This window comes from Dendrobates tinctorius, unplaced genomic scaffold (genome assembly GCF_039654945.1).
Source record: "Dendrobates tinctorius isolate UK_male_01 unplaced genomic scaffold, ASM3965494v1 ptg000063l, whole genome shotgun sequence".
NCBI classification, from domain to species: domain Eukaryota; kingdom Metazoa; phylum Chordata; class Amphibia; order Anura; family Dendrobatidae; genus Dendrobates; species Dendrobates tinctorius.
In genome coordinates this window covers 25651316-25663859 of record NW_027361731.1, presented here as the reverse complement: position 1 = coordinate 25663859, position 12544 = coordinate 25651316, and the positions used below count along the sequence as shown (strand labels likewise).

General features: G+C 48.4%; 1 protein-coding gene across 2 annotated transcripts in view; it reads left to right on the top strand.

Annotated features, from left to right (window-relative positions):
• Nucleotides 1-12544, top strand: part of LOC141094013 (uncharacterized) — a 72434-nt gene that overhangs the window by 43796 nt on the left and 16094 nt on the right. The window contains exon 2 of one of the 2 annotated variants that reach the window (XM_073579699.1): nt 5834-5980. In XM_073579699.1, coding sequence (XP_073435800.1) covers nt 5923-5980 — 58 coding nt within the window. In that variant the 5' untranslated portion in view covers nt 5834-5922. Of the gene's footprint in view, nt 1-4204; nt 5981-12544 lie in introns of those variants that run through there. The other variant, XM_073579700.1, reaches the window with a different exon arrangement.

The following is a 12544-nucleotide window of genomic DNA, read 5'->3' as shown; positions in this document are numbered from 1 at the left end:
GGTGCAGTCACTCTGTACATACATTACATTACTGATCCTGAGTTACATCCTGTATTATACTCCAGAGCTGCACTCACTATTCTGCTGGTGCAGTCTCTGTGTACATACATTACATTACTGATCCTGAGTTACATCCTGTATTATACCCCAGATCTGCACTCACTATTCTGCTGGTGCAGTCACTGTGTACATACATTACATTACTGATCCTGAGTTACATCCTGTATTATACTCCAGAGCTGCGCTCACTATTCTGCTGGTGCAGTCACTCTGTACATACATTACATTACTGATCCTGAGTTACATCCTGTATTATACTCCAGAGCTGCACTCACTATTCTGCTGGTGCAGTCTCTGTGTACATACATTACATTACTGATCCTGAGTTACATCCTGTATTATACCCCAGAGCTGCACTCACTATTCTGCTGGTGCAGTCACTGTGTACATACATTACATTACTGATCCTGAGTTACATCCTGTATTATACTCCAGAGCTGCACTCACTATTCTGCTGGTGCAGTCTCTGTGTACATACATTACATTACTGATCCTGAGTTACATCCTGTATTATACTCCAGAGCTGCACTCACTATTCTGCTGGTGCAGTCTCTGTGTACATACATTACATTACTGATCCTGAGTTACATCCTGTATTATACCCCAGAGCTGCACTCACTATTCTGCTGGTGCAGTCACTGTGTACATACATTACATTACTGATCCTGAGTTACATCCTGTATTATACTCCAGAGCTGCACTCACTATTCTGCTGGTGCAGTCTCTGTGTACATACATTACATTACTGATCCTGAGTTACATCCTGTATTATACTCCAGAGCTGCACTCACTATTCTGCTGGTGCAGTCTCTGTGTACATACATTACATTACTGATCCTGAGTTACATCCTGTATTATACCCCAGAGCTGCACTCACTATTCTGCTGGTGCAGTCACTGTGTACATACATTGCATTACAGATCCTGAGTTACATCCTGTATTATACCCCAGAGTTGCACTCACCATTCTGCTGGTGCAGTCACTGTGTACATACATTACATTACTGATCCTGAGTTACATCCTGTATTATACTCCAGAGCTGCACTCACTATTCTGCTGGTGCAGTCACTGTGTACATACATTGCATTACAGATCCTGAGTTACATCCTGTATTATACCCCAGAGCTGCACTCACTATTCTGCTGGTGCAGTCACTGTGTACGTGCATTACATTACAGATCCTGAGTTACATCTTGTATTATACTCCAGAGCTGCACTCACTATTCTGCTGGTGCAGTCACTGTGTACATACATTACATTACAGATCCTGAGTTATTTCCTGTATTATACCCCAGAGCTGCACTCACTATTCTGCTGGTGCAGTCACTGTGTACATACATTACATTACTGATCCTGAGTTACATCCTGTATTATACTCCAGAGCTGCACTCACTATTCTGCTGGTGCAGTCACTGTGTACATACATTACATTACAGATCCTGAGTTACATCTTGTATTATACTCCAGAGCTGCACTCACTATTCTGCTGGTGCAGTCACTGTGTACATACATTACATTACAGATCCTGAGTTATTTCCTGTATTATACCCCAGAGCTGCACTCACTATTCTGCTGGTGCAGTCACTGTGTACATACATTACATTACTGATCCTGAGTTACATCCTGTATTACACCCCAGAGCTGCACTCACTATTCTGCTGGTGCAGTCACTGTGTACATACATTACATTACAGATCCTGAGTTACATCCTGTATTATACCCCAGAGCTGCACTCACTATTCTGCTGGTGCAGTCACTGTGTACATACATTACTGATCCTGAGTTACATCCTGTATTATACCCCAGAGCTGCACTCACTATTCTGCTGGGGCAGTCACTGTGTACATACATTACTGATCCTGAGTTACATCCTGTATTATACCCCAGAGCTGCACTCACTATTCTGCTGGTGCAGTCACTGTGTACATACATTACTGATCCTGAGTTACATCCTGTATTATACTCCAGAGCTGCACTCACTATTCTGCTGGGGCAGTCACTGTGTACATACATTACTGATCCTGAGTTACATCCTGTATTATACCCCAGAGCTGCACTCACTATTCTGCTGGGGCAGTCACTGTGTACATACATTACTGATCCTGAGTTACATCCTGTATTATACCCCAGAGCTGCACTCACTATTCTGCTGGTGCAGTCACTGTGTACATACATTACTGATCCTGAGTTACATTCTGTATTATACTCCAGAGCTGCACTCACTATTCTGCTGGTGCAGTCACTGTGTACATACATTACTGATCCTGAGTTACATCCTGTATTATACTCCAGAGCTGCACTCACTATTCTGCTGGTGCAGTCACTGTGTACATACATGACATTACTGATCCTGAGTTACATTCTGTATTATACCCCAGAGCTGCACTCACTATTCTGCTGGTGCAGTTACTGTGTACATACATTACATTACTGATCCTGAGTTACCTCCTGTATTATACTCCAGAGCTGCACTCACTATTCTGCTGGTGCAGTTACTGTGTACATACATTACTGATCCTGAGTTACCTCCTGTATTATACTCCAGAGCTGCACTCACTATTCTGCTGGTGCAGTCACTGTGTACATACATTACATTACTGATCCTGAGTTACATCCTGTATTATACTCCAGAGCTGCACTCACTATTCTCCTGGTGCAGTTACTGTGTACATACATTACTGATCCTGAGTTACATCCTGTATTATACTCCAGAGCTGCACTCACTATTCTGCTGGTGCAGTCACTGTGTACATACATGACATTACTGATCCTGAGTTACATTCTGTATTTATACCCCAGAGCTGCACTCACTATTCTGCTGGTGCAGTCACTGTGTACATACATTACATTACTGATCCTGAGTTACATTCTGTATTTATACCCCAGAGCTGCACTCACTGTTCTGGTGGTGCAGTCACTGTGTACGTACATTGCATTACTGATCCTGAGTTATATCCTGTATTATACCCCAGAGCTGTACTCACTATTCTGCTGGTGCAGTCACTGTGTACATACATTACATTACTGATCCTGAGTTACCTCCTGTATTATACTCCAGAGCTGCACTCACTATTCTGCTGGTGCAGTCACTGTGTACATACATTACATTACTGATCCCGAGTTACATCCTGTATTATACTCCAGGGCTGCACTCACTATTCTGCTGGTGCAGTCACTGTGTACATACATTACATTACTGATCCTGAGTTACATCCTGTATTATACTCCAGAGCTGCACTCACTATTCTGCTGGTGCAGTTACTGTGTACATACATTACATTACTGATCCTGAGTTACCTCCTGTATTATACGCCAGAGCTGCACTCACTATTCTGCTGGTGCAGTTACTGTGTACATACATTACATTACTGATCCTGAGTTACCTCCTGTATTATACTCCAGAGCTGCACTCACTATTCTGCTGGTGCAGTTACTGTGTACATACATTACATTACTGATCCTGAGTTACCTCCTGTATTATACCCCAGAGCTGCACTCACTATTCTGCTGGTGCAGTCACTGTGTACATACATTACATTACTGATCCTGAGTTACATCCTGTATTATACTCCAGAGCTGCACTCACTATTCTGCTGGTGCAGTCACTGTGTACATACATTACATTACTTATCCTAAGTTACATCCTGTATTATACCCCAGAGCTGCACTCACTATTCTGCTGGTGCAATCACTGTGTACATACATTACTGATCCTGAGTTACATCCTGTATTATCCTCCAGAGCTGCACTCACTATTCTGCTGGTGCAGTCACTGTGTACATACATTACTGATCCTGAGTTACATCCTGAATTATACCCCAGAGCTGCACTCACTATTCTGCTGGTGCAGTCACTGTGTACATACATTACATTACTGATCCTGAGTTACATCCTGTATTATACCCCAGAGCTGCACTCACTATTCTGCTGGTGCAATCACTGTGTACATACATTACTGATCCTGAGTTACATCCTGTATTATACCCCAGAGCTGCACTCACTATTCTGCTGGTGCAGTCACTGTGTACATACATTACATTACTGATCCTGAGTTACATCCTGTATTATACCCCAGAGCTGCACTCACTATTCTGCTGGTGCAGTCACTGTGTACATACAATACATTACTGATCCTGAGTTACATCCTGTATTATACTCCAGAGCTGCACTCACTATTCTGCTGGTGCAGTCACTTTGTACATACGTTACTGATCCTGAGTTACATTCTGTATTATACCCCAGAGCTGCACTCACTATTCTGCTGGTGCAGTCACTGTGTACATACATTACTGATCCTGGGTTACATCCTGTATTATACCCCAGAGGTGCACTCACTATTCTGCTGGTGCAGTCACTGTGTACATACATTACATTACTGATCCTGAGTTACATCCTGTATTATACTCCAGAGCTGCACTTACTATTCAGCTGGTGCAGTCACTGTGTACATACATTACATTACTGATCCTGAGTTACATCTTGTATTATACCCCAGAGCTGCACTCACTATTCTGCTGGTACTGTCACTGTATACATACATTACTGATCCTGAGTTACATCCTGTATTATACCCCAGAGCTGCACTCACTATTCTGCTGGCGCAGTCACTGTGTAAATACATTACTGATCCTGAGTTACATCCTGTATTATACCCCAGAGCTGCACTCACTATTCTGCTGGTGCAGTCACTGTGTACATACATTACATTACTGATCCTGAGTTACATCCTGTATTATACTCCAGAACTGCACTCACTATTCTGCTGGTGCAGGCACTGTGTACATACATTACATTACTGATCCTGAGTTACATCCTGTATTATACCCCAGAGCTGCACTCACTATTCTGCTGGTGCAGGCACTGTGTACATACATTACATTACTGATCCTGAGTTACATCTTGTATTATACCCCAGTTCTGCACTCACTATTCTGCTCGTGCTGTCACTGTGTACTTACATTACTGATCCCGAGTTACATCCTGTATTATACCCCAGAGCTGCGCTCACTATTCTGCTGTGCAGTCACTGTGTACATTACATTACTGATCCGGAGTTACATCCTATATTATACTCCAGAGCTACACTCACTATTCTGCTGGTGCAGTGACTGTGTACATACATTACATTACTGATCCTGAGTTGCATCCTGTATTATACCCCAGAGCTGCACTCACTATTCTGCTGGTGCAGTCACTGTATACATACATTACATTACTGATCCTGAGTTACATCCTGTATTATACTCCAGAGCTGCACTCACTATTCTGCTGGTGCAGTGACTGTGTACATACATTACTGATCCTGTATTATACCCCAGAGCTGCACTCACTATTCTGCTGGTGCAGTCACTGTGTACATACATTACATTACTGATCCTGAGTTACATCCTGTATTATACCTCAGAGCTGCACTCACTATTCTGCTGGTGCAGTCACTGTATACATACATTACTGATCCTGAGTTACATCCTGTATTATACTCCAGAGCTGCACTCACTATTCTGCTGGTGCAGTGACTGTGTACATACATTACTGATCCTGAGTTAGATCCTGTATTATACCCCAGAGCTGCACTCACTATTCTGCTGGTGCAGTCACTGTGTACATACATTACATTACTGATCCTGAGTTACATCCTTTATTATACCTCAGAGCTGTACTCACTATTCTGCTGGTGCAGTCACTGTATACATACATTAGTCAGTATAGATTTGGGGCCTCTGCAGATCATTCTGCTTTTTTCCTCTTCATTTTCATATCTATTGTATTACAGACCCCGATGACTGGTGGTGATACGTGAGGAACAAGTCTCAGCATTGTCCTGTAATCCAGCTGAGTTGCCCCCCCTTGTTCTTTTGCAGTATGACGTCTGTGGATCCGGCGATGTGTGGAAAAGCCGAATCACCCACTCTGGAGTCAGGTGAGGTGACTCATAGTATACCTGTGTAAGAGTCAATGCCTGAACTCCCACTAGGGGGAGCTCGCTACATACAGATTTATACAGCCACCTCTAGGGGGAGCTCACTACATACAGATTTATACAGCCACCACTAGGGGGAGCTCACTACATACAGATTTATACAGCCACCTCTAGGGGTAGCTCACTACATACAGATTTATACAGCCACCTCTAGGGGTAGCTCACTACATACAGATTTATACAGCCACCACTAGGGGGAGCTCACTACATACAGTTTTATACAGTCACCACTAGGGGGAGCTCACTACACACAGATTTATACAGCCACCACTAGGAGGAGCTCACTACATACAGATTTATACAGCTACCACTAGGGGGAGCTCACTACATACAGATTTATACAGCTACCACTAGGGGGAGCTCACTACATACAGATTTATACAGCTACCACTAGGGGGAGCTCACTACATACAGATTTATGCAGCTACCACTAGGGGGAGCTCACTACATACAGATTTATACAGCTACCACTAGGGGGAGCTCGCTACATACAGATTTATACAGCTACCACTAGGGGGAGCTCACTACTTACAGATTTCTACAGTCACCACTATAGGGAGCTCACTACATACAGATTTATACAGCCACCACTAGAGGGAGCTGACTACACACAGATTTATACAGTCACCACTAGGGGGAGCTCACTACACAGATTTATACAGTCACCACTATAGGGAGCTCACTACATACAGATTTATACAGTCACCACTAGAGGGAGCTCACTACACACAGATTTATACAGTCACCACTAGAGGGAGCTGACTACACCCAGATTTATACAGTCACCACTAGAGGGAGCTCAGTACATACAGATTTATACAGTCACCACTAGGGGGAGCTCACTACATACAGATTTATACAGTCACCACTAGAGGGAGCTCACTACATACCGATTTATACAGTCACCACTAGAGGGAGCTCAGTAAATACAGATTTATACAGCCACCACAAGAGGGAGATCACTACATACAGTTTTACACAGCCTCCACTAGGGGGAGCTCACTACACACAGATTTATACAGCCACCACTAGGAGCCTGTAGTCTGTGGAGGCAGGTGTGCTGGTGTATTTGCTCCAGGAGAGTCACTGTTTTGTTTACACCCAGGAATCCCCCCTCTCTGACTCAGGAAAAGAGAGGGGTGTAGTGGATGAACTGTGGGGCTGAGTCCCCGTCTCCAGAGGATGATGCGTATGATAGCAGCAGCGATGGCAGCAGTAGTGGGGGTTGCCTCGTCTTGCAGCAGATCCGTCAGCTAGAGTCCCCAGTAAGTTACGCCCACCTGAAGTTTGGGGATGAGATCTGCGGGGACGAGGCAACCAGGAGGGGAAAAGAAACGGGAAAGAAAGGAAGAAAACATCGGAGGAGAGGATGGTGTTTGTCCCCCTTCCTGGGACCCCCCGGTCCCGCTGTGTGGAGCCCGCTACCCACCCCGGCCCGGGACCTGCAGTGGGTCCGGAGCGGGCAGAGTACAAGTCACGTGGCGCAGGTCGCCGTCTCTGCTGGCAGTAGCAGAGGGGGCATGCGGCTGCATAGCCGGACAGTCTGCATGGTCTGGAGTGTCGCCCTGTGGCGGACGGAAGTAACACCTGTGGAGATGTCCGGGCCCGATCCTCGCTGAAAACGGGGGACGGCCTGGCGCCTGCTGCACCCGCTGACGCTTGGGAGGTGGAGACTGTGGGTACCTTGCTGTTGGTCGCCGCTCCCCGCAGTGTTGGCGGTGCGCTGTCATCCGGGGCCACATCATCGGTGTGGTGTCGGGGTCCCCCACATGCAGATCCGATGCTGGGTCAAAGTCAGGGACCCCGAAACCGGTTATCATCTCTGGTGCAGCTGTAATGGCTGCGGCAACACCAGCCCGGACTGCACACTCGCCGGAGAGGGTCGCACCACTGGGGTCCACTGCATGTGTGTCACCTGTGTCTACGGGGGACCCGGTGGTGAAGTGCACACAGGAGCGTGGTCTGCAGCTGCCAGCACATGCTCTGCTGAAAAGCAGGGTGTGGTAACTAAACCCTGCAGTATCACTCTTAAAGGGGCAGCTGCACTGCAAATAGCAACCCCCTCCCCCAGCAGAAAGCAGTGTAAAAAACACAAATGGAAATAAGACTGGAAGTGGTGTGAATAGTGTCTGTGACAATGGTGAAGGGTCAGGTGTTGGCGGGGCGGTTTCTGCTGGAGGTATGGATGGTGTGACTAGTGTCTGTGACAATGGTGAAGGGTCAGGTGTTGGCGGGGCGGTTTCTGCTGGAGGTATGGATGGTGTGACTAGTGTCTGTGACAATGGTGAAGGGTCAGGTGTTGGCGGGGCGGTTTCTGCTGGAGGTATGGATGGTGTGACTAGTGTCTGTGACAATGGTGAAGGGTCAGGTGTTGGCGGGGCGGTTTCTGCTGGAGGTATGGATGGTGTGACTAGTGTCTGTGACAATGGTGAAGGGTCAGGTGTTGGCGGGGCGGTTTCTGCTGGAGGTATGGATGGTGTGACTAGTGTCTGTGACAATGGTGAAGGGTCAGGTGTTGGCGGGGCGGTTTCTGCTGGAGGTATGGATGGTGTGACTAGTGTCTGTGACAATGGTGAAGGGTCAGGTGTTGGCGGGGCGGTTTCTGCTGGAGGTATGGATGGTGTGACTAGTGTCTGTGACAATGGTGAAGGGTCAGGTGTTGGCGGGGCGGTTTCTGCTGGAGGTATGGATGGTGTGACTAGTGTCTGTGACAATGGTTAGGCTGAGGTCAGTGAGGTGGAGATGGTCGACCGTGAGGTCGAGGGTTCAGGGAATTTAAGTGGCTGGTCCATCGCCCCCCTCACCTGCAGGCACCATTAGATACGCGGCTGCTGCAGGTGGGATTCTGCGGGGGTCTTCCTCATCTCCCGACCCATGGAATGATGCTTTTCACCGCCGTTTCCTGGAGGCCCTCAAAAAAGGGAAGCGGACGATCAATGTAGAGGGAAGAGAGATGGAGTTGTCCTACTGGCTAAATAAGTTTGGTCTAGCTGCCTTCCAAGAGAAAAGGGGAGACCGTGTGGTCCCTCCCGACAGCCGGGCAGGGGGTCTCCAGGAGAAATGTGGTTTGTCTTCGCCGGAGGGGCGATGAGGCATGTCCATCCAGGACAAATGTGGTGAAGCTCCTCATGAAGATGGACTTCAGGGATATTGACATCTTTGCTCTGATACATCCTTTTGGGACCTCCACCTAACAGCTTTGTTCGGCCGGAGGGCTTGGAGCTCTTTTGGTCGAATTATGAGCTGTTAAAGGAGGAGCCTGGCTGGCGAGGGTTTGCAGTGGAGGCAATTTCTCGCCAAAGTGGGCCAAAGAAAGTGACCGTTTTAATGTCTAATGAGTCTCTTTCTGGCATCGACATAATGACCTGGTTGAGCCGGTACGACGAGGTTGTGGAGAAGAACCGGACGATTTTGGCATCTGGTCAGGAGGGTGGATGGACCTTCATGGTAAAGTTGAAGCATTCAGGGGGCACTGTCACCCACATCCCTTCCTCGGCTTTCCTGGGAAGGGATCAGATTCTGGTCTTCTACCAGGGGCAGCCGAAGGTCTGCCACAGGTGCGGTGATCCTCGCCACTTCAGCGCGGGCTGCAAGGTGCAGAAATGTGCCTTCTGTGGCGAGGTGGGTCACCTCGCCGCATCCTGTGGTGCCATTCGATGTCACCTGTGTGGTGATCTAGGTCAACTGTTCAGCCGCTGCCCTAGTTCCTTCTCTAATGCCATGGCCCGCCGGGCGGAGGGGAGCCGCGAGAAAGTTCTTGGCGATGCAACCTCTGCAAAGGTTGGAGGTGGCAGCGGGGGAGGAGCTGAGGGGTCGATGAGGAATGGCAGGGCTAGGGGCCCCTCTTACCAGCGGAGGCAGGCAAGGTGTCAGGAGGGCAGGGGGCAGGAGGAGCCTCGGGAAACTGGGGTAATGGCTGCCCCCTCCTCCGAGGCGACGGCCCATGTCACTGAGGCCCCGGGGGAGCAAGAGGTGAATGAGGAGATCAGATGGAGAATGAGGAGGTGGCTGATCTCTCAGATGCCTCCCAATATGAAAGTTTTGATGAGGATGGAGGGGAACAGCCAAAAGAAAGGAGTGACAAGGGTACCAAGAGTGCCAAATGTAAAAAAAAATAAAAAGAAGAAAAAGGGAGGTTGCGGCCTTTGATTTTCTCACCTGATTTGAGGCTGACATTTTGTTGTTGCAGGAGACCAGACTTACGGATATGGGGGCCATACGCAAGGCGGAGAGCGAGTGGAGGTGCGGGTTCTCGTACTGGTCTCTTGCGGCCGAGCTGTGTAGCGGGGTGGCAGTCCTTTTTAAGACTGCATCTGTTGAATGCCGGAGAGTTATCAAGGTAGAAATGGGGAGGTGCCTGGTCTTAGACGTCTTCATGAGGGGACAGGAACTTTGGCTCATTAACACCTATGGTCCACAGTCAAAGTGGGACCATAAATGTCTCTTCGTGAAGATTAAGCCCTATCTTTTTACGAGCCGACAGGTGGTCTTCGGAGGTGACTTTAATACTGTCACAAGGCTTTGTGATAGGGGAGGCTCCATTGACTGGCTGGCTTACGATAGTAATACTCTTAATAGCATAGCTAGTGAAGCTCGCCTGGTGGATGTCCACCTCCGGCACACCCCAGGTCACAGTGGTTTCACCTTTCATAGAGGTAGCTGCAGGTCTAGGATAGACAGGTTTTTTTTTTTTTAAGGAGGAAGCCATCTCTTCAGCAGTGTCCGTTGTTGAGGTGGAGTTCTCCGATCACTGTCTGATTTCTTTTTCTCTGAATGTTTCAGAAACCCCTTGGATGGAAAAAGGACTATGGAAGCTGAATTCGTCCCTCTTGGAAGAAGCAGAGATAAGACAATCCTTTGAGGACTTTCTTCAGAGCCAGGTACCTCTTTTGGATCTCTGTAGCGATAAGTCAGAGTGGTGGGAGATGTTCAAGGAACGGGTTGCAAGTTTCTTCCGCCGGCTCTCAAGCCTCAGGAGCCTGAGCAGGTACCGCCTGTATCAGGATCTGAGGAGGAAACTCGAACAGCTCGTCTCGATTGGGGGTGACCGTGAGGAAATCTCCAGAGTGAAGTCTTTACTCAAGAGGTGTCTGTACGATAGGTACACATCTTTGGTTTTTGAGCGGGATTTCGGGAAATACCGCTCACCCGACCCCTACAGAAACTGTAAGATGTCAGTGAGTTGTAAGGTGGTGACAGGTTTGGTTGACAGTACGGGGTCCCTGAACAGATCCAAATCAGGGATCCTGAAGTTGACCAGATCTTTCTACTCACACCTCTTGGGGAAGAGGGATCTGGATCGGAACGTGATGTCGGCTTTCCTGGCCGAAGCCATCCCTGAGCCAGGGGATGTCCCCTCGCTTCACATTTTGACAGAGGCAATCAGGGAAGAGGAAGTGCGACTGGCCATTGATGGGCTTCGGCCTAAGAAATCGCCAGGTCCGGATGGCTTAACATCCGAGTTTTATAAGACCTTTAGAGACTCCTTGGTCCCCCTCTTGACTGAGGCGTTTAACGAGTGTCTCTCCTCGGGCACTCTTTCCCGGTCAATGAGGCAGTCGGCCCTGATTGTCCTGTGAAAGGGTAAGGACTCGTCCCGTATTGAGAATTGGCGTCCCATAGCGCTTCTCAATACGGACCGGAAGGTTCTGGCAAAGGTGCTGTTCAAACGGCTGGTGAAGTTTGCACCCCGGCTCCTTTCGGGGACCCAGCATTGCTCTGTTCCAGGCCGCAGCACTTTTAGTGCAGTACTCGGTGTCCGGGAGGCGGTGGAGCAGGGTAGGGCGGGTCACTGGAAGGGGTATTTGCTGTCTTTAGACCAGGCAAAGGCTTTTGATCTTGTGAATCATGAGTACCTCTGGTCTGTCCTTCTGAGGTACGGTCTGCCTGGGAAGTTTGTGAATTGGCTAAAGATCTTGTACGCGGGGGCAGAGACCTTCCCGCTCGTGAATGTTTGGTCTGGCAGCCCTTTTGAGGTTGGGTCTGGGGTCCGCCAGGGCTGTCCGTTGAGCCCGCTGTTATACGTGTTCGCGATATATCCCCTTTTAAGGAGGATTGAGTGCGGGCCGTTGGCGGAAGTCAGGATGGACCAGGCGGCCCCAGAAGCCACTCTGAGGGTGGTAGCGTATGCCGATGACGTCTCCCTTTTCGTGTCCTCGGGTGAGGAGGCAGAGTGGGTCATGTCTGAGGTTGGTCGCTACTCTGAGGCTTCTGGGTCCAGAATTAATCAGGAAAAGTGTGAGAGTTTCTGGCTGGGAGGGGGGAGACCCTAGTTTTGGTCTCCCGGACACCCTTCCAGAGCCCCAGGCATCAGCAAAAATTCTAGGCATCGAATTTAGCCCAGGGGCTACCCCCAGCAAAATTGGGAGGGCAGACTTAAGATCGCCGCCCAGAAGGTGGACCAATGGAAGGGTTGTTCTTTGACCCTGAGGGAAAGGGTTAGCCTGGTTAAGGGTTTTTTGCTTCCCTTGTTAATATACCTGGGCAGTGTTTGCATGTTGCCAG